Consider the following 22,541-nt stretch of genomic DNA (forward strand, 5'->3'; position numbering starts at 1 on the left):
TGTGTCCAACGGCAGCGCATGTTATGTTTTGGTGGAGCCCTCCTGTTTTGTTCTTTTTCTGACTCTATTAACAATTTTATTTAAAATTAAAGTTCCGTCGCACACCAGAAATGAGGTGTCTCTGGTTAAGGACAGATCTCTGGTTAAGGTGCTCTCCGTGTCTTAGCGTCTGTCCCTTCTGCTGTTCCACATGGTGCACAAGCCTAGAAGGAATGACATCACAAATGCCTCGATGTCGCTCAACGAGGACGGCAGACATCTGTTGCCAGAGCAACTCCAAAAGGTTCCAAGCCTTTTTAATCAAATTTGTGAGATTGAGACTTGTATAAAGAAACAAAAATGACAAGATGATTCATTTTGATCTCATTACTCATGTCTATTAATAAGCCGGGCAGAGCACCGCTCGTGTCTTGCTCGATAGATTTTGAGCTCTGCCTGGCCTTATCGGCTTTTCAGGGGGTTTTGCTGAACTCTTCGCCGACTTGTTAACATTTACTGTAGCAAAGTCTTGTTTGTTGGCCGTGCGCATGGACAATTGTGGGTTTAAAAATACTGAAGAGGGGTTTGACAGCTATAAAAAATATAAAGACAGTGAAATCAGCCACTAGCTCAGACACATAGAATCCGACGCGTTTCGTCGGCCCGTTTCATTGGTTGTTAAATATCGTGTTACAATAACGCGCTGCTTCTCGAAGTTCTGCTTTATGTCTGACAATTGTCAAGCAACAGGAGTGTTAATGATTGTGTCATCAAACCTTGATTATGTCACAGTGCCTCACTAAGAATATAGAACCGCAGACCAATCATGGCCAGACCTATATATTGTTGCCTAGCAACTGCAGCATCACTGATTCTGCACCCTGTGCATCTATCTTGCCGTAGATGGCGATGGCTTCATATTTAAAGCAAAGGGAACGTTGGGGTCTTACAGAAAGTTGTCAAAAATGGCATTGAACGAGTCCTCGTTACTCATTAGACTTCTGTTGCTTAAGGAGTTTTAAAAACCGCCTGTAAGGGCCACGGCATCACAGGGGGCAGATTCAGCTCAGAATTTAGGTCCGCAGTGAAAAGAGGGGGCCACCTCAGCCAGGGAAATGTGAGGGGGGTCTCGTACTTTGATCCCCCGGGTGCGCTGATCCCCTAGCTCAGGTCCAGGACCCCCCCCCTGCATAAATCCATCACTGGTGAGAATGTGTAGCATTAGCCCTACATAATACCCATTGTACAGCGCTGCGGAATAGGATAGCGCTATGTAAAGCGATAAACAAAGAATAATAAGTTGGCCTGCCAGACCTTAAGCTGGGGAGCTTGGCATTTGGGGGCAAGGTCAGAGATTGTGCCCCGGGCGTATGCCACGTCTGTCGCGAAGTGGAAGATTCCCAAACTATTCTTATAATAACCTTAGCCGTAGCCATATCAGATGTATAACACCTCGCATACAGTACGGACTCTCTCTGCACCCCTCATTTCACTCGCTTTCCATCGTTTTCACCTCCACTTTCAGATGCCATTTCTTCCTACTTCATTCTATAAGTGTAAAACATTATTACTTATTTTATTATTATTATGATACAATTCTTATAGTCAACATTATATTATTATCCTTTATTATTATTATGATACAATTCTTAGTCAACATTATATTATATTATTGTTCTTGTTATTATTATTATGATACAATTCTAACAGTCAACGTGATATTTATTATTAATATTATAAGTGCAAAACGGTGCTTATTATTATGATACAATTCTAAAAGTCAACATATTATTGTTCCTGTTATTAATATCTTGATACAATTCTAACTGTCAACATGTTATTATCAAGTTGACTGTTATAATAATGGGCTAGGGCAGCACAGGGCACTGCAATTCTAATACTCGGTATATTACGTATAATACAATGATATAATAATGATGCTGATGTTGGCGCATTATTGTTTTTGTTTTTAGTGCCTCTGACTCCCAGTGACGGCTAGGCGTGGCTGTGACTGCGCGGGCGCGTTTTGACCCTTTCAGACCCTGCCGAGCTGCCGTAGCTCCGGACCCGCAGCCCGTGGGCGTGCTGAGCGGCAGACATGGCGGAGAGCGCAGAGCAGCTGCGGTGTACCCGGGACAGCCATGCCCTGGAGCGGCTGCAGGATGACTCCGTGCCCACCGAGACCTCCGTGGAGCAGGTACACGGACGAGGCTGCGAGTACAGGCAGCGGCCGCTCAATACAAGGCGTCTCTCCCAACTTTATAGCAACTCTTTTGTATAACACTCTGCCCGGTGACATGTCTGCTCCCCCTGCCACTCTAATGCTTTTGTTTGTTTATTTCTTGTAAATATTTGGGTTTGCAGCATATACAAACCATAGGGCACTGCTTCTATTACATCACCGACCACAACCAATACACCCATCCCTCATTATGTCATGTATGTCAGGGGACTGGTTTTATTATTATTAATAATAATAACAATCAAATATTACACTCTTTATATCGATGTTTGTTAGAATGGGCTTGCTGCCTCCCCTTTCTTATTAGTTGATCTATTTATTATTATTTAGTAACTTTTAGTAAAAAGTAACTTTGCAGTAACACACAATTACATATGTGTAATGATGATGACGTGGTTGTTTGATGGGTATGATGTCATAGTGAAGAGACACCTCACATTAATACAGGGTTTGGTGGAGAAGCTCCGTGTTTATTAAAAGTCTAACGTGTTGTGCTTTAATTCCCAGAAAAAAGTTGAGAGCTGTGTTGGCGCGATATTCAATATGTTTAAGAAGCAACCAAACCAACCGTAAGTAGTTCCTCTGCGCGTGTTTATTCTGATTCCTGGGTGATTTGGGTAAGTTTTGCAATACAATAAAAAAGTATTCTGTATCGATAAATGTAATTTTAAAGATTTTTTAAACTTTTTGTTCATGAAAGCTATGGTACCGTATTTGCTCGATTATAAGACAATCCCCAAAATTTTAATGTTAATTTAGAAAAAAAGAAAAAAGCTTGAATATAAGACTACCCTATAGGAAAAAAGTTCTACTAGTAAATATTCGCATGTAAACTATCTTTTCTTATTTCATAAAAACCTGTTTTTATTTTCTTTGCCAACCTGCCCCCCTATATGCCACTGCCTCCCTGATATGCCACTCCACCCCCTATTTGCCAACCTGCCCCCCCAGATATGCTTATACCCCCTATTTGCCACTCTGCCCTTAGACTTACCAATGCATCCCCAGACTTGTCCCCCACATGCTTCAGACTCCTTGGTGTTTAGTGGGGGCAGCCACAGAACGTTTGCACGATGCGCGTACACAACCTCTGCTACTACCCAGAACTTCTGCCAGGGCTACTATGACTGAGCACGGGAAGTCATGTCACGCGGCGCTGTGTCATAGAAGCCTCAGGGCATCGCACAGACACCCACCGGCTGCCAGAGAGGAGGATCCAGGTCCCCTGCAGCTCTGCGGAGGGTCGCTGGGTAGAGGCTCTGCGGAGGGTCGCTGGGTAGAGGCTCTGCGGAGGGTCGCTGGGTAGAGGCTCTGCGGAGGGTCGCTGGGTAGAGGCTCTGCGGAGGGTCGCTGGGTAGGGGCTCTGCGGAGGGTCGCTGGGTAGGGGCTCTGCGGAGGGTCGCTGGGTAGGGGCTCTGCGGAGGGTCGCTGGGTAGGGGCTCTGCGGAGGGTCGCTGGGTAGGGGCTCTGCGGAGGGTCGCTGGGTAGGGGCTCTGCGGAGGGTCGCTGGGTAGGGGCTCTGCGGAGGTCGCTGGGTAGGGGCTCTGCGGAGGGTCGCTGGTCCGGGGCTGTGCGGAGGGTCGCTGGTCCGGGGCTCTGCGGAGGGTCGCTGGTCCGGGGCTCTGCGGAGGGTCGCTGGTCCGGGGCTCTGCGGAGGGTCGCTGGTCCGGGGCTCTGCGGAGGGTCGCTGGTCCGGGGCTCTGCGGAGGGTCGCTGGTCCGGGGCTCTGCGGAGGGTCGCTGGTCCGGGGCTCTGCGGAGGGTCGCTGGTCCGGGGCTCTGCGGAGGGTCGCTGGTCAAGGGGCTCTGCGGAGGTCTCTGGTTAGCGGCGCTGCGGGGGGGGGTCTCTGGTTAGCGGCTCACACCAGAATAACGCTTCTTTGGTTTCCAATGAGAATTCCACCCGCTCTGAGATTCATCAGCACAGGTCCAGGGTCACGTCCTTAAAGAGAACGTCTTGCGGAATAATCGGTGTAAAGCCCAGCAGAGTAAGTCTTCTCCCTGCCCCGGAACAGCTTTTTGGGTACATGGCTCGTGGTGCTTTGTTTCCAAGCTTAGGGCAGGACACCAAACCACAAACCGGCCGCAAACGTACAGCCAAAGTAAGATCGCGGTTTGTAGGCAAAATGTATCCCAGTGTGTTCTAAGAACTCGGCTGTTCGTGATTTGTCTTCTAAGTGGGTTTCCGTTCAATGAATTATGTTACGTGCTGGGAAACGATTTCAGAACAATAGACATGGAGATGTCCTACAGATGTAAAGCAGCTCCACATTGTTCATAACCCTGACTTATCCAAATTCTATACCGGATATGGAACATATTGCTGTTCTAGAGCTGAATTGTGTTCTGTTAATGATTTCCCCTTTTCTAGCCTTGTTCTAGAGCGAGACATACATGCCCACTACTTGAGGAAGGGTTTACAGCATCTTTCTGATGCATACGAGGTAATCAGATGACTTTTTCATGAAACTTGGCTTTTTTAATAGAATAAAGTAGATGGTTCTGATCTTGTCATTGACCCCATATTAATGATTGACTTATCAGAGTCTAGAAGGCAATCTTCCTGAAATGATTGGCTTGTGGGGTGTCTAATTCTCGAGCCTGCGCATGTGCCCTTCTGTTAGAACGCGGACCAGTTCCTTTAAACGCAAACAGGGCTGGCTCGGGAGATTCTTTTGCCATTTCGCAATCTCTCTTAAATCTGTAGGACCCTAAAGAGAGACCAAGAAAAATGTCCACGGTCCTGTTAAGATTTGGTGGCCTGTGACCTTGTTACTGGACCACTGCTGTGATCAGACTAATTGAGGGTGGTGGGAGTTGTAGTTGCCCAGTAGTGCCGCCTTATCAGTACACGATTTCTTTTTTCCAAGTGCCTGGATGCCAGCCGCCCGTGGCTTTGTTACTGGATCGTGCACAGTTTGTCGTTACTAAGCGAACCCATTCCGGAAACTGTGGCGTCAAAGTAAGTACTTTCCAGATTGTCTCTTGTACTCTTTGGGCGTTTCCGGTCTCTGAAGATTAACGTTTATATAAAAAAAAAAAAAAAAGTCAGTTTTCGGGGATCCACGAGATCAAAAATGTTGTGCCCTCAAGTTTATAAAGTTCCCGCTTTGAATCGTGAAGATGGCTATAAACAGTCACATTCAGTAGCCTTCTGTCTCGGCTGTTTGGAACGCTGGCATCTGATGGGTCTGATTGATAAAGTTGTTGGGTGACCCTTTCACTTTCGGGCAGTGATTGGAAGGCTCATGAGTCGCATTAATTACCCGCCACGTATAAAATACCTGCGTGGCAACGTAGACCTGTGGTGCCAACCACGTGTCCCATTAATTTTGATGTCTCCGCTCTCTCGTATGGCTAGCAGAAGATGTATTTAACCGGTCACTTGCCTCCAGCTGGCTCCATGAAGATCTGTAAATATTTACAACCACATACAACCAAAAAAATTACTTTTCCTATTAAAGGGGGCCTTAACATTGCGCATTTAATCTTTTCGTCTGTGGTTTGTATCATTGGGGCATTTGGCCCGACTTGCCCTCTAAACTGAAGGCTGCCAGTCCCTCTGAACTGGAAAAGAGTGAGAGTCTATTCCCACGATCCGTCCGTCTCTGGAAATGTAGCGTGATGTGTCAGGTCGGGTAAATGTCATCGTCTGCCTCTTCTCCTGCTGCAGTGTCTGCCAGTTTCTAGCTCACTGTCAAGATAAAAACGGAGGCTTTGCCGGTGGGCCCGGTCAGGAGCCCCATCTCGCCCCGACGTACGCCGCCGTCAACGCTCTGTGTTCTATTGGAACCGAGGAGGCCTTCGATGTAATTAACCGGTAAGCTTAACGGATCCTTCTCTGCCAGTATGCGTTGCGTACGTTAATGTTATCGTTCTAGTTTCTCCACTCATTGTCAGCGCTCTACGGAAGCTATGATGTAACGGGTGGGTGTCTCGTATTCTCAGCCTTCCATCACCTGTGTTCATGGATTAACAAAAAAGTCGAGGCTGGGAAGCCAGACGGTGGATCGCAGACATCCTTCATCTTGTTGGATGGGTTATTGGGGTCATAGATGCCTTGGGTTAGGTCTTATCACCATAGCAACCATTGCTTTTTACACATTGCTTTTTGGCACTGGTTCTCATGACGAGCGCAATGCGCACGCCTCCTCTCTACCTTTATTCACTCCTGATTTATGAGTGTTTATAACGTTATCAGTCACGGTAACTTTGACGTTTAACGTATCAACTCTTCGTGATTTTTTTTTCTCTTAGATTTTTAACCCTTGTTTTGTGTTTTTTGGCAGGGAAAAGCTGCAAGAGTTTTTGTATTCCTTGAAGCAACCGGATGGCTCTTTCAATATGCACCGCGGAGGAGAAGTGGATGTTAGGTAAGATTATTTGCTAATGTAAAAAAAAAAAAGTTACCCATAATCCCCTTTATTGGCAGTACGGTGTTGCGTGTGCGCGGAGGCGGTGTTGCGTGTGACCGTTGATGCTTTTTTTTGTTGTAGAAGCGCGTATTGTGCTGCTTCGGTGGCTTCGCTTACCAACATCTCCACCCCGGACCTGTTTGATGGAACTGCAGAGTGGATCGCAAGGTACGGCCATAAACTGCTGTCCTTCTGTCTTGTTTAGGGTTTATTAGAACACACGTGTACCACGTATGCTGCATGTGACGATGCGGGGGTTGGTCACCCATCTGCATTAGCCGTAGGGATTAGAGAGACACCTCAGGAAAGTGCCTGCTCCGCTTTGAGTGGTATTATTGTAGTGCTGTTTAGGTGTTGGTGTCTTTCTGCGATTGCACATGTGATTTGTTTTTATTTTCCACTGTAGGTGCCAAAACTGGGAAGGTGGCATTGGCGGAGTTCCCGGTATGGAAGCGCATGGTGGCTATACCTTCTGTGGACTGGCTGCCTTGGTCATTTTGAATAGAGTGCAGCTCCTGGATCTGAAGAGTATGCTGGTGGGTTTTAGTTGTAAACTGAACACTAAGTCTAAACGCTCCTGGTTTTTCAGATTATACCAAAAAAATATTCTTGCGTCTTTTGTTCATCTCCTTTCATTCTGTATCTTTTTTTTCTTCTACCTGCCTGTCATCTATCATTATGCTTTGTTATGGAACAGCAGGCGTTCTTTTTGCACCATTCGTTATTCTAGCAAGATCTTCGTAGACTTGACTCAGATTGATCACATAAAATTATATAAGCGGATCTGAATACATTTATTTCTAGAATGCTCTGTATCGCCCACAATATATTGATATATACGTTTAGATGATCATTCTGATACGTGAGCTGTAGGCCAGTGCTTTGGGTGCTGTCTAGATCTATCAACGTAAATCTGTCTAGAGCAGTCCATTAAGCTTGATTTGGCTGTATGTTTCATGCATTTAGGGCTCGATAGATGCAGATCGGTCTACTACGTGCATAGGATCTGGTTATGGGGTCCAGATAGGTCATATAACATCATCTTATTCCATGTAGCTGTTGAATGAACAAAGCGGGCATTACAGACGGGTGTTCATATTGTGTCTTCCCTCCAGCGGTGGGTTTCCTTCAGACAAACGAGATATGAAGGTGGATTCCAGGGCCGCTGTAACAAGTTGGTTGATGGCTGCTATTCCTTTTGGCAAGCTGGTTTGATGCCACTGATTCATAGAAGCTTACATGCTGAAGGTAATGTTATTTATGAATATATTATCACTTGGGTTTTCTCCAGTACCTACTTTGAGCTTAAGGCCCGTTGCTACTGCCACGTCAATGTTAGGAAACAATGGGGTAGTTGTGTCCGGGGATGATCTCCTAGTGACGTTGCGTTGGGCACGTCTTCCTCGGTGTCAGACCTCAGCAAGTCCTGACAACAATTATTCAGTTATTGAGTTGGCCGATTATTACCCAAAACCAGTATCTAAAACATACGTTTATCTGTCTTAAACTAAATCTGCTTCTGGTTTCTCAGGGGATCCGGCTCTCAGCCTCACGAACTGGATGTTTGATCAGCAGGCCATGCAGGAATATATACTGCTGTGCTGTCAGTGCCCTACCGGGGGGCTGCTGGATAAACCCGGCAAGTAAGTGAGAGGCGTTGGTGTGTATGGTTGGCCATCGTCTGCCTGTAGCGCCAGCTGCTAACATATATAATATCTTTATTATTAGGTCGCGAGACTTTTATCATACCTGCTACTGTTTGAGCGGATTATCTATAGCACAACATTTTGGTGGCGGCGATATGCTACATGAAGTCATAGTAGGGCGACAAAGCAACAGACTGGTAAGAAGGAGTGTTTCTATGTAAGCTAAGTCTTATGTTGGATTCTAAGGCAGTGAAATAACCCAAATATCTAAATTGTCCCCACGGAGGGGACAAAATAAATGCTCCCAAATATACCTTTAAAATACTACCTTCCAAGTGGGTGGAGAGGAGTGGAGAGGGGAGTCCTGGAAAATGCCTGAGGTGGAGAGGTCGGCAGAGAAAGTGCTCTGGCCATTTAGCCTGCTGTGTCTTCGCTGCAACGTTATTGAAGGTATCCTCAAATATTTATTCTACGAACAAGGATGCCAACAATTAGATGCAAAGTCATAGAAATGCGTGCAGGACTCTTCTCATCTGCTCTTGTAAACACACAATACCCTTAGAAGGTTTGGGGTCACTTAGGAATGTCCTTGTTTTTGAAAGAAAAAAGCTAATTTTGTTAATTAAACACAATGTTGTAAATGACTATTGCAATCTCTTCATAGGCGTACAGAGGGCCTTTATCACTCCCATCACTCCTTTGTTCCAAGGTTAAGTTCAAAAGGCTAATCGATAGTTTCTGCAATTATGTTACAGCTAGAGAAGTCCTTGTTTTCCATGAAAACAGCTAAGTGACCCCCCAAATGTTTGAACGGTATGTATTTAAAAAAAAAATAAAAAATTTTTATATTGACTTTGCTCTCTCTTGTCTAACAGAATCCAACCCATCCCGTGTATAACATCGGCCCTGACAGAGTGGCTCGGGCCATTATGCACTTCAGGAAGAAGGAAGTTCCAGAGACGGCCAAGTCCAAGAAGAACTAGCAATCCTTCCGACACGTGGCCGGTACATGGAAGTAGAAGAGCCATTGTGCAGCTCCATAAGGGCTGTGCATTGTCCTGTGCCACGATGTACCAATGCATCGGGTAGGACCCTGTATCGCAAAGTAACCGTACGTAACCCCTCGGTTAAACCCAACGCTTATTTAATATGGAAAAACTCTAACTTGGCTTTTTAATGCTGCTACATAACTAGTAGTACGTCCAGGTTATATCAACTAAACGGCTGCTACTAGTGTGGCTATTTTCCCTTATTACAGAAGGCCATAGCACAAATCATTGTGACTCCTAGCGGATAAGTCGCCTGTGGCCACAGCATCGTCCTGTAAAGCACATGCTTCGCGTGTACAATACGTATGATTTATGCACTGACGCGATTCTGTCTTGCGTGCGTTATTGTCCGAGACCCCCGACGTGTCATGTCAGCATCAAATGGGAAAGCGTGTTCAGTGTGATGGTTTGTTCGGGTCTACCTTCCACGTTAAAAAGTCGTTATGTAGCGGACATGAAAGCCATCGTTTCGCTTATAAGATCTATATATATATATATATCACAGGCTACTGTGTAGCTTAAGGGACTTTTCTGCCAACATCTAAATGTACCTGACTTGAAGGAACTTTGCCATTTAAAGGGACCTCTTTGGATTTGTATTCACAGAGCTCGGGGTTAGAGGTCTTTAGCATGGTGCTGGACTGTTTGGCTCTGCTGGACACGTGTATTAAAGAGCAGAGGGTTTGTACCGTTAGCCCCTTAACCTTTAACTTGCACTTAATAAACTGGTTTCTGGTAACCGCACACGTGGTATGTTTATTTATGGCGTAACTGGGATGTTACCGGGTGTTCACAGCGTCTGCTACGCTCCTCTGATGTTACATGTGAAGGGGTAAAGCTGGCTAAGTGTTTGTCTTGTGTGTTGTATCCATAGGGGCATCACGGGAGACAGGTGCAAGGGTTCTATACCCACCTATTCTGGGGGAAGTGTCCTTATCACCATGGGAACCAAAGTAATGGTCCAAACGGTGGCGCCATATTGTGTATTGTACAGCAGATCTGCTATATGTTTCATATAGCGCGTTAAAGGTGCTGTTCTATTGAATAATTTAGACTGTCCAAGAAACTATACCTTAGCAGAGCTGCCCTTTTGCTCTGTTTCTATGGCAACAAGCATCTGCATTTGTGCCACATGTTTACGGCAAACGTTTACTCGATTTAACGATTATTTCTGTGATGGTTTAGACATTCAGCAGCGCTAGGAGCGATCCTAATGCCGCATTGAGTTACCAAAGTTCATTTCTAATTGCCTCAATTTTAAAGCTGCAGTTCCACCCGCTGACTTTCTCACTGTAATGTACGTGTTTCATTAGCATTTACGTTGTAACATCTCGTTTGTTTAGAGGTGAGCAGTGGCGACTCTAGAAACAATATATAGGGGGGGCACACAAGATACCACAGTCAAACTGGGGGGGGGGATTCATTTTCACCATTAAATCATACCACTGAGAAAATATATATATATATTGCCAAAAGTAGCTATGGAATGATACTTTTGTTATTGGACTAACATAATACTTGATCATTCAACATGGGAAGCCTGAAGTCACAATTTAGTACGACTAATCCTTGAAGTAAATATTATAGCATAAATAACACAATACCTTAACTTTTCCACTAAATGATTTCAGGGCCTTGAATGTTTTGTCCCCTGAAGTCACTACACCTTCAGGAGGGCATTTTATCAATGGATAAGTATAAATTAAATCATTCCAACTGTAAGTTTATTGCCAGGAAAAAGATAACCAAACACACACACCAACACGGGCTCTGTCGCACCGACACCCAGACACACACACACACCAGGACAGGCTCTGTCGCACCGACACCCAGACACACACACACCAGGGCAGGCTCTGCCACACGGACACACAAACACACACACCAGGACAGGCTCTGCCACACCAACACCCAAACACACACCAGGACAGGCTTCCTTCTCTGCCGCGGCGAGCGCTGCTTCACTGCTGAGCGCCGGATATGATGTCATATACCGGCGCTCAGTATGAAACGCCGGCCTCGTGGAGGAGAGTGAAGGTGGCCGAGCGGTTGCTAGGCGCCCCACTCTCCTCCGCGTCCAAAAAAAACGAAAAAAAAAAAAACGTTTCAGGCTGCCCAGGACTTAATCCGCTGGATGGTTCCAAATTCGGCGGGGGGGCAAGGAATAACCTAGGGGGGGCAATTGCCCCCCTGTAGCGACGCCACTGACCAAATGGTACATGAACCACAATGACTACATTCAAAAGGGGCAAGCCGCAACTTCAAAAATCTCATATTTCAACAGACAGGCTGGTTCGCTATAAGGTTTATTTCCTAAAATAAAGGTGGATGAATATTGCTTGAGTGAAAAAAAAATGGTTGACATTTTTAGTTAGTTATATACCCTATACCCTGCAGAGTACTATGTGGTTGTCACTAAAGGGTTAACAAATGGATCCCAACGTGTAATTTATTCTTAATTGTCGTTTGATTTAGTTCTTTGTATCAGTTTTGTCTGATAAAAAACGTGCACACACCCGCACTGGGATTAAAAATTTGCCCCGGTGCCCCACTGGTAACTGCCCTGTGTGTCCAGGGGCCACTGCGCCCAGGATATGTCTCTTGTAATATGCTATTTATTATCGATATCAATAAAGGTGCTATCGCTAAGGCATATAGTAGTGTAAATGTTTCAATACGAAAGAATGCGTTAAGAAAACATTGATGGTTTTATGATATTTTTAGAAGTATGTTTTTATTGATCATTCATAATCACGAATAAACCTTTGAAGACACATGCGTGTTTTTCTTATGCTGTATGTAATCATTTGGAATGTTGGAGAATCAGTGAGAAAAGTTGCCGGACGTCCATCGTCTTGTGTAGGGTCCAAGACCACCAAGGCTACGTCAACGGGCCGGTCCCGCTGACGTCAACGGGCCGGTCCCGCTGACGTCAACGGGCCGGTCCCGCTGACGTCAACGGGCCGGTCCCGCTGACGTCAACGGGCCGGTCCCGCTGACGTCAACGGGCCGGTCCCGCTGACGTCAACGGGCCGGTCCCGCTGACGTCAACGGGCCGGTCCCGCTGACGTCAACGGGCCGGTCCCGCTGACGTCAACGGGCCGGTCCCGCTGACGTCAACGGGCCGGTCCCGCTGACGTCAACGGGCCGGTCCCGCTGACGTCAACGGGCCGGTCCCGCTGACGTCAACGGGCCGGTCCCGCTGACGTCAACGGGCCGGTCCCGCTGACGTCAACGGGCCGGTCCCGCTGACGTCAACGGGCCGGTCCCAGTCATCACACAGATGAATTCTCCTGTTGTCCCCGGAATCACTTCCAGCTCCAGCCAGCATGCGCACCTTGGAACCCTGCTATGTGTAACCAATAAGTAGACACAACTACCTTGAATTGAGTACAGCGGGAATGAACAGTTTATTGAACAGAACACAGCATATTTATACACAAAAACATCAAGACAACAGAACAAAAGGGCTCAATCAGTACATAATTGAATTACATCACACAAGATTTAACTAGAACAATTGAAAAACTAACTTTTCGTGCGGTCGGTTGACAATGAGCGGTCCCGCTGATGTTGCGTGCGGTCGGTTGACATTAGTGAGCGGTCTCGCTGACATTGCGTGCGGTCCGGTTGACGTTGCGTGCGGTCCGGTTGACGTTGCGTGCAGACGTTAGTGAGCGGCCCGGTTGACGGTGCGTGCGGACGTTAGTGAGCGGCCCGGTTGACGGTGCGTGCGGACGTTAGTGAGTGGCCCGGTTGACGGTGCGTGCGGACGTTAGTGAGCGGCCCGGTTGACGGTGCGTGCGGACATTAGTGAGCGGCCCGGTTGACGGTGCGTGCGGACGTTAGTGAGCGGCCCGGTTGACGGTGCGTGCGGACGTTAGTGAGCGGCCCGGTTGACGGTGCGTGCGGACGTTAGTGAGCGGCCCGGTTGACGTTTTATGTAGTTGGTTGACAATGAGTGGTCCCTTGTAACCAACCCACTGAGAAGCAGCATGACCCTCATTTTGTCCCTGAAAAAAGAGTAAAATCATACAGTCCAGACTTGCAATATTCAGGCAGTATTGTCAGGGCCCACAATAAATATGGAGAAGGGGCTATAGGATTATTTACTTTAGTAATTAAGTAAAGATCAGTATACCAAATAAATAATAAATTAGTAAATAAATAACAAGTTTGGTATATCAAAAGATAACCGAGTACATCACTTTGATCAATGTGTGATGGGTTCTTCAGCCACAAGATGGCAGCCTTGGACAGGCTTACTTCCCTTGCCCACATTAAACATGGCAGCCGAGTCTTCATTAATGTGCACCGTGTCCTCTTGCACGTCAGTGGGCCCGTCAGCTTACAAAAGTAAGCCGTGTCGGTATGCGTCCGCTATAGCATGGCCGGAAATGCGGGGAGTACCCGTCTCTCCGCCGAACTCGTTTTTTCGCCGACCTCCCCTCACGTTACTGGCAATGATCCGGCCGAGAGCGGGAGTATGCGGAGCCCGGTGCGGCCTGCCCCGGAGCCGCCGGAGACCTACTTCCACAGGCAGGAGAACGAGCTGCAGGTGCTGGATGCTATCTACGGGGGAGACTTCACAGACTTGCGGCAAAACTCGCCGTGGAAGGTACATATCGCCATGTATACAGAGCGGGTGAGCCTGGCGCTCAGCACAGTGTTCTGTGGAGAAATTATATACTGTGTGGTATTTATGTGTATGTATACTTTTTATATGGCTATATGTTTGTGTGTGTCTTTCTATTAGTTTTGTGACCTGTAACATCACAGGATACATATCACACACTGTTAACAAAAATAAACACTTTTACCAAAAACAAACAATGTTACCAAAAACAAACAATGTTACCAAAAACAAACACTATTGCCAGTTGGTGAATACCTTTTCTGTTGCCTTTATGTAGACATTGTTGCCCATTATGCATTTTCAGGTATTTATTTTCAGGTATTTATTTTCAGGTATTTAGGTTTAATTTACTGCCTTTTTTTTCAAGGTCCAGCAACCCCCTGAAATTCTTCTCGCCTTAAGTCCACAAGGCAAAGATGTTCACGTCAAAGTGGATCTTTGGGTAAAATGTCCGCAAACCTACCCTGACATGTGAGTAATAATTCATATTCGTTATTTACTGATGTCCTATTATAATTGTGTAATATAATATATATATATATGGCCTATACAGACCTCCATAGCCGATGCAATGTGGTGAATATATATACATGTGGCTATTTATTGAATCGTTTTAATGTGATTGTGACTTTCATTTCTGGATCTGCTATTTTTAACTGTCTAAAAAAATATATATTGCAAAAAATATTCTCTGACTCAATTGTGATATTTAGCCTTTTTTCCCCATTTTATTTTTTTTGTTTTTCTTGTACATAACGTTTGAGAACGAAGATGGCAGGAACTCGCGACAGCAGCCTCATAGCTCCACGTACATGAGTTTAATAACTTCATACTCCTTACTATTATATATATAACTCCATTTAATTTGCCTGATTGTACGTACACACACACACACACACACATGAATGTTTCATTTTGTGTTTTATGTATCTATGTATATGTGACAGCCAGTAAGAAATCAAAAAGTGATTCAATGAGTTTTCGTCTCTCTGCCTTTAATTCCAGTTGCATACTGGATCCCATAGAAACTCTTCCTCCCGACTCGACTAGGGCAGCACTAACACGTAACTAGAAGCTACCCCTCTACTTCCCCCATGTGTTAAAGGGGGTTATTTCTGTCTTTTGGCCATCAGAGCTGTTCAATTAGCCCGCTGTACCCCAAGGGGGTAGAGAAAGGAAGGGGCTTACCTGGAGTAAGGGATCTGGAGGGGAATCTGCAGATTTGGGCAATAGGGTTCCGGCAGGCTAGATGGAGGAAAGTGTATCTTGTGCTCCAGGTGATGTCTCAAGATGGCGACGGCTGCAGCTGATTCAGAGTACAGGGTGCGCTTGGCATCAAATGCAGGCTTTGTCAGTTGATGGGGTGCACAGTAGACTTTAAAGAGTCCAGAAATGTTTCATTTTAGTGATTCCTTCACTGGTACTTCCTGAAGATGAATCTTTTTCTGCCTGCCCAATGTTCTGCTTCTGCAGTCAAGGGAGTTTCCCATATTATTTTTTGGGGATATTGCTACAGTAGGTTCTGCTTAACACCTTCTTTGGGTAGCCATCCCTTCCTCAAGAGGGATTCTTCACTTCCAGTCCGTTCCTTTCGGTTTTGCCTCTGCACCAAGAATCTTCACCAAGGTGCTGTCAGGGTTAACAGCTTTCCTGAAAAAGGGAGGTATCCTTTCTAGGATTGGTCTTAAACACCTCCTGTCAGTCAAATATAGAAATATCACAAGTCTTACTAGTTTGATTCTTTTGAGACATCTCTCCAGCCTGAGTCTCCTCATGCACCTTCTTGGAATGATGGTGTCTACAAGACCAGCTCTTGCATGGGCACTTATGAGTCCGCTACAGAATTTAATTCTGGGTGTATGGGATTGATCCATTCCGCCTCAAGAAAATATGCTATTCCCTCAGGTGCTGGCTTTAAGAAAGACTAAGATCAGGCCTGGTTTGGATGGAACCTGCATGGACGGTTTCAACAGATGCCAGTTTGACTGGGTGGGGGCCACGCTGTAAGTATACAGAAAAGGATTTGGTCAACCTAGGAACGACTCCTACATATCGATGTGTTGAAGCTTCTTGCGGTATGGAAAGCACTTTCTTGGAAACAGGTTACGGGGAAGGCAGTGAGGATCTTATCAGACAATCGCACAGTGGTGGCTTTCCTGAACAAGCAGGGAGGTACAAGGAGCATCTAATTGGGGACTCTTCTACAGACGATAGGGAAATGGCCCGAGAATAATCTCACATCTTTCAGCAGTGTTCAATCGTGGTAAGGAGAACATCACAACTGACTTCCGCTGGACGTCTGTTCTTCAGGGAGAATGGAGCCCGAACAATTCTGCATTCCTGTAGATCACAAGAGACCGACGTACTCCAGAGATCGACCTCGTGGAAACGCTGAGCAACAGAAAGCTACAAGCAGAACTGCAGGCAATAAGACGGTGTACTCTGGCTGTAGTGTAGAAGAGTGTCGTTTTGACAGCTCATGAGAACCCTAGGGGAAATTATCTTAATACACGGTCCCCTGGACTCTTGCTCATGTCCTACCCCTTCAACACCACCTACTAACCACGAAGCATTTCTTTTTTACCCTTGTGAAAGGTATTTCATGGTGTCCTTTAGTAGACTACACAATTATAATAGATGCTTGTCTGACTGGGTGGGAAGCCCATGTAGGGGAAAAGTGGCCCATGGGAGATGGTCTAAGGAAGAGCTAGTGTGCTCCTTCAGTCACATAGAAAAATTTGCTGTATGGAGAACCCTAAATCTCTGGCAAAGGAAGATCAGAGGAAGGATAATCTGAGTTTGCTCAGACAATAGGCCAGTAGTGGCATGTAAACTGTAATGAAAATCTTGCTTCAGTGGGCCAGAAAAGAGACTTTTTAATATTCCCTTTAAGGGTAAGACTCTAGTGAAGAGCTAGCGTCCCTTTTAGAGAAGACTACAGGGGATAAACATTGGATGCCACAGCGGAGACCTGCTTCCAAGAGACGGCAGTCCTTTAGGCCGTACTTCTTGTGCCTGTCCAGAGGCTATTGTTCCAGATTCGCTCGCTCGTCAAGGGATCAAGGCTTCTGGGGAAGATTCCCGCATGAGAGGGGTAGAGTTTGACTTTCCTTCCCCAAGAGCTTCGCATGCTGCCACCCCCATTCCGGTAGGAGGGAGGCTTCGATTTTTCCAGAGACAGTTGGTTCTCCATTATTCGAGAACACTGGGTAAGATTCATCATCTCATATCGGCCTCCGTTTTTGAGAAGGCCTTCGGAATGGTTTTTGATTTCCCAGTGTTTGAGGCCTTTGTGGCTATATTTTAGACTGGCATCGCAGCTGTGTGTGTGGTGAGAGCCATGTGTTTATGGCTGCAACAAGTGGAAGATGTCTTGGGAGGTGCAGGGGAGGCAGGTATCCTCCGAGTATTTCGGACATCATAGAAACATAGAAAGTGACGGCAGATAAGAACCAGTAGGCCCATCCAGTCTGCCCAACCTCTGAGTACTTTCCTTTAGTACTTGCCCTTATCCTATATCTATCTACATCAAGGGGGCTGCTGACTTTTTTTCGTTGTGATGTAGCCATTGAATCAGTCCGCATAGCAGCGAGCGCCTCCGCTCTGTTGGTGGTATCTAGAGAGGCCATCTAGTTAGTCTTGGTCTGCGGATAATACTTCAAACACTATTTGTACAGTATTTTTCAGGGAAATAACTGGAGACATAGAAAAGGCTACCGGTGACATTTTTTACAGAAGAGGAAACCTCTGCCTCTGTTCCGCGTCTCGTGACGAGATCCTCATCCTGATTTCACGAGACCCTATATCTCCAGATTTCACTCAAGAAGAAGAGGTAGCGCTGCTCTGACCAAGCAGTAAGATTCCTCTTCAAGAAAGGCGTGAGATTTTTTTTCATAACTGGACTTGGATCACTTGGTTAGGTTCTGGGTATTTTTTCTAGAGGGTACAGTCTTAAGCTTATTGGTATTCCCCAGAAAGTTTCCTGGTGTCAAGTGTTCCTGGTGTCCCCTCAGATCCTTTATTGATGGCAGGCTTTTCAAGATTTAATTCACTTTTTTTTTTTTTTTTTATTGAAAATGGTCTGAATTTCAGTACCTCCAGAGGAAGAGGTATTCAATCCCAGGTATTCACGGTTCCAAAAGCTTCAGGTGGATTCAGGAACCTGAGGTCTAATCAATCTGAACAGTTTTATTTTTTACAAGAAATTAATTTGGTTAAATCTACTGTAGAGCTACTCGCCCAGGGATATTTTTTTTGCGGCTTTCAGGACGCTTAGCTGCGTGTTCCTGTCCGGCAGGACGTGCAAAGGTTTCTGCGCGTAGCCATTCCTTCAGTGGGGGTTCTTCACTTGCGGTTACAGTCCATTCTGTTCGGTCTCTGTTACGCTCAAAGTATCTTTACCAAGCTCGTGTTAGGTGGTATCTGGGAGAGTGGCTGCTGGCAGCAGGTTATCCAAATCTCCTATTTCATCACAAGAAATTGTTTCTGCTCACTGTCTGCAGCGGGCCATCCGCTAACACTGAACACCCATTCCCAGAAATGGGGCATCCTGAATATTGCAGCCTTTAGATCTCTCGACCACTCAATTTGCGTTTCACCCTAGGGTCAGATGCTTAAGCAGGCTGAATGCAGGCTACGGCGTTTCAAACTATCACTGGTGCTATCCTGGGATCTGAACTTGGTTCTCTCCCGTCTGACTTTTTCTCTGTTAGAGCTTTTACAAGACATCTCCATCAGGATACTTACCCTGAAGCCTGCACTCATAGTCTTGACGTTAGACGGATGGGTAGCAGAGATCCAGTCTCTTTTGAAACCCTACATTCTATTTTTGAGAATAAGCTGATGCGTACTGGTAAGTTTCTACCAAAGGTAGTGTCCCCTCTCCACCTGAACCAGGAAACTACCGTTCTTTTGTCCAGAGCCGAAGAATGACAGAAGGCCTGCTCCATTGCATGGACGTCTGGAGGTGTTTGAGAGCTTACTTGCAGAAGACAACTACTTGTAGGAAGTCCTCCAGCTCATTTATTTTTCCGGATCTGGGAAGGGGCTCTAGTGGCTTTTGTCTTGGTAGTGGTTGTTCTTTGAGCCTGCCTTTATAAGCTTTGTTGGATCTCCTATGCTACCAGGAGTGACTAGGGAAACTATCTTTACCTGAGAATTTCTCTTGCTTGTAACTTCCCAGTAGCATTTTTGCCTTCCCTAATAGAGGTGTTTGTCTAAATAGGTTTTTTGTATTCTCTGAGGATAAAGGGAAGGTTCTGGGGGCTTTATTTTTCCTGCATTAGCCAAATAGGCAGAGCCATCTCTTTTGCTACTGGGATCTTACAAGGAAATGAAGGGAGCTCATGTACAAAATTGATCACCCTGGGGTTTCTGGACACCAAAAGAACAAGAGCTTCTGATGGATTACATGAGAACTTCATCTGCGACGCTAGAGACAATTTGTCTTTTAGATAACTGTACTGTTGTCATAATTATCAACAAACAAGGAGATATAAGATGCTTTCCTATACAAGAACTGAAGAGGCCTTAAGAGATCTGAGTATCCCCAAATATTGCAGTAGGCTATTTGAGTTGGTGTGTCTCCGCGAATGGGCTGTAAATCTGGAAACTCTTCAGATCCTTTTGAAGCAAGTAGGGTACATCAGTCCACATTTCACTCATGTATTTACAGATTCAACTAACATATGTACTCTAACCCAGGAGTTACCACTGCTAATATACCCGTGTTCCCCATGTTATTGCAGTCCACCTGAAATCAAACTGAAAAATGTGAAAGGTTTGTCAAATGAAAATGTGAATTCCCTGACGCTAAGTTTAGAAGAACTGGCCAGACAACTTTGTGGAGAGGTATGTATTTTTTTTTTTTTTATCCCCCCCCCTTCAGTTAAAGTAATTGCTCTTAACGCTGGCCCCTTCGTATACAATGGCAACCTCCTGGTCTCTAGGTTTTCAACACAAGAACTGTGATATGAGCCTATTGAAACTATTCTCGTCTGAACACAGTATTTTTTTCTGCTTTTGTGTGCCTGGATAGGTGATGATATATCAACTGGCAGATCACATACAGTGTTTCTTAACTGAAAATAACCACCCACCTCCCAAATCTTTTCACGAAGAGATGCTGAAGAACCTTCAAATACAACAGGAAAAAATTGCTCTTGAAGAAGAGAGAAGAATGCAAGAGATAAGGAGGATGGAAGAGCAGACAGTAAGTAGGGAGATTCAACTGTAAGATTGAGAAACACATTGAACGAGAATATGTCTGTCTGTTCTACACATTCCATGTATGCACTGTATTCATTGAGGGACAACATTTTCTAGATATCTCAGCTTAAACACACCGCCAGCCTGATCAAATAAATCACTTGGGTTCAAAGTCATGTCATGGGAAAATCCAAAGTATTAATACCGAACCTTCCTATGGCACTTCAGGGCAACTGCATGTCTCATGTCTTTCTACAAAAGGTGGTCAACTTGCAGAATAGCCTTTAAAGATTCTCAAGCATTATAACTTAGTTTTTGGCTAAGATTTATGTCTCACTGGACACTTTGCCTATGTGTAGATCAAATTGCTCTTTTAAAGGTAAAGCTGTAATGTTTTTCCTCCCACACGTCAGCTGATGGGCTGTTTTTATATTAAATCTGCATTACTGTGCTATTGCACAGGTTTTCTGTTCTTTGTCTGGCTTGTAGACTTTTTAACTTGTCTACCTTTTCAGAGGCGTGAGATCCTTAATGAAATCCAGAGGCGGGAAGAGGAGAAAAAAGAAGAAAAAAGAAAGCAGGAAATTGCGAAACAGGTAGTTTAGTATACACACTTCTGAATGACTACATCCCAACTTTTATATCAATGCATACTCTAGTGAGTTCCGCTCATGAGGATAAGATGTTACCCTACCTACCCCGGTGAGTTTTGGGGCTATATTGCTTGAAGGTGGGGAGAACTTTATAAACATAAGATGTTTGTTTTTTGTTTGCTACACTGCTCCCATATAGCTGTGAAGTACTCATGCCTGGACTGAACGTTGGGCACTAGCCCACCAGGCATTTGGCTTTACTATTCAGTCGGTTTCAGAAATGCATCATGATGGTATTTTATGTCTATGTCTATGTATAATATATGCAGTACTGTGCAAAAGGTTTAGGACAGAACATGTAGAAATCCCTGTGTACCTTTCTGACTGCGAGAGACCTTGCTGATGTAGTGTAACTTGTGTCTTGTTGCAATGCTACTTTCTTCAGATGTAACGTCTTATCCGCTCTGGCCCCTCTTTACAGCCGGTGTGGGTGCATTGCGGAGGTCAGGGTGGCTGATATGCTGCGGTTCCATGGCGGCGTCTGTCATGGTGATTCTCCAGCTTCCGGTCAGGAGTGTTCCTAGCCTAGTTTTTGGAGGCTTTTGAAAATCCTTGCACTGTTCCATCACTGTTGCAGCTTGATTATAGACCGTTTAAGTGGCTTGTTGAGTAGGAGACTGTTTTCAGTTCCCACCCTTTTGTATGGTGGTATTGTATCCTGGATTACAATGTCTGCTCCTGATAACTGAGGCCCCCTCTGTTGAGGACAAGCCAAAGAAGACTTTAATGAAGACTAAGCATGCATAGTGCTCTGGTTGCCACAAAGCCTTGCAAGACTCCAGAAAGTTAGTGGTGGACTCTGATGCGTCTGGAGGGAAGGAGTTTCTTGCCATGCTGAAAGTGGAGATGCAGGATCCCACTCGCCTCGTTTGCCAGCCGTTCCAGTTTTTGAACTCAGAATTCGTTTACCCTGAGGTGGAGGAGGTCTCCTCTGAAGAGGGTGAAGTCTGGGAAGACCTTTCCAGTGGATGAGATTGGATACTCCTAACTCCGCTGTGAGATCTGTGATGCATCTGGAGGAAACTGCAACCCAGAAGTGTGACCCCTTCTATGCCAGCTCTTCCAAGCATATGGCCTTGTTTCCAGTTCGTCCTGTCTGATATCATCAAGCAGGAATGGCATCACCCAGAACAAAGGTTTAACCTATCTAGGTGTGTTAACATCTGTTCACCTTTGAGGGCTTTGCCCAGTTTTGTGCTACCCTGGTGGATACCACGGTTGAGTCTCCAGAAGAACCACATTGCTTCTTGAGGACAGCTCCTATTTTTCTGACCTTATGGAAAAGAAAGCCGAAGGAGCTATTAAGTCTTTTGAGGCCTCTGCTCGCTCTGGAAAAGCTCATCAGTCTCCCTCCTCATGTCAGAGCATCTCTCACCTTGTGGCTTTAAAGGGACATCCTGTCAGTAATCCCTTTAGCTCCAAACTGGCCAAAACGCATATGGCATAGGGTCAACCTCGGTTCCAGAACCCACCTGAAACTTTCTGAAAGAGCTTCAGCAGGGTCTGTTTCCCCGCCCAAACCCCAAGATCTTCCAGCTGACGGCCTGGATGTTGAACAGAAGTTTGAGGGCTCAGGGTTTCTCTGTTCCAGTGGCAGAGACTTCTTCGCAGTAGGAAAAGGATTACATCCCTCAGATACATTAAGATCTGGAAGAAGTTTGCTTCATGGTGTGGTTTCAGAGGGAATACCTTCCCCCAGGTTGTTTTTTATATTT

At 45.5% G+C, this 22,541-nt stretch overlaps 2 protein-coding genes across 2 annotated transcripts in view; both read left to right on the forward strand.

Moving 5' to 3' along the window:
- Window positions 1-2,077: 2,077 nt before the first annotated feature.
- Window positions 2,078-9,264, forward strand: LOC149284685 (protein farnesyltransferase subunit beta-like). The gene is made up of 12 exons (XM_089496413.1): window positions 2,078-2,176; window positions 2,729-2,790; window positions 4,592-4,664; window positions 5,091-5,182; window positions 5,894-6,040; window positions 6,510-6,593; window positions 6,717-6,803; window positions 7,042-7,171; window positions 7,751-7,883; window positions 8,167-8,278; window positions 8,364-8,478; window positions 9,157-9,264. The coding sequence occupies exons 1-12, from the start codon at window positions 2,078-2,080 to the stop codon at window positions 9,262-9,264; spliced, it is 1,242 nt and encodes a 413-aa protein (XP_089352539.1).
- Window positions 9,265-13,717: 4,453 nt separating this feature from the next.
- Window positions 13,718-22,541, forward strand: part of LOC149284686 (eIF-2-alpha kinase GCN2-like) — a 35,029-nt gene continuing 26,205 nt past the window's right edge. The window contains exons 1-5 of the mRNA XM_089496314.1: window positions 13,718-13,948; window positions 14,334-14,437; window positions 19,714-19,816; window positions 20,004-20,177; window positions 20,689-20,769. Of these exons, the coding sequence (XP_089352440.1) occupies window positions 13,718-13,948; window positions 14,334-14,437; window positions 19,714-19,816; window positions 20,004-20,177; window positions 20,689-20,769 (693 nt within the window). The remainder of the gene's footprint in view (window positions 13,949-14,333; window positions 14,438-19,713; window positions 19,817-20,003; window positions 20,178-20,688; window positions 20,770-22,541) is intronic.

The sequence above is a fragment of the Sceloporus occidentalis genome, unplaced genomic scaffold, assembly GCF_023333645.1.
Source record: "Sceloporus occidentalis isolate IW3139 unplaced genomic scaffold, rSceOcc1.0.p SCAF_89, whole genome shotgun sequence".
Classification (NCBI taxonomy): Eukaryota; Metazoa; Chordata; class Lepidosauria; order Squamata; family Phrynosomatidae; genus Sceloporus; species Sceloporus occidentalis.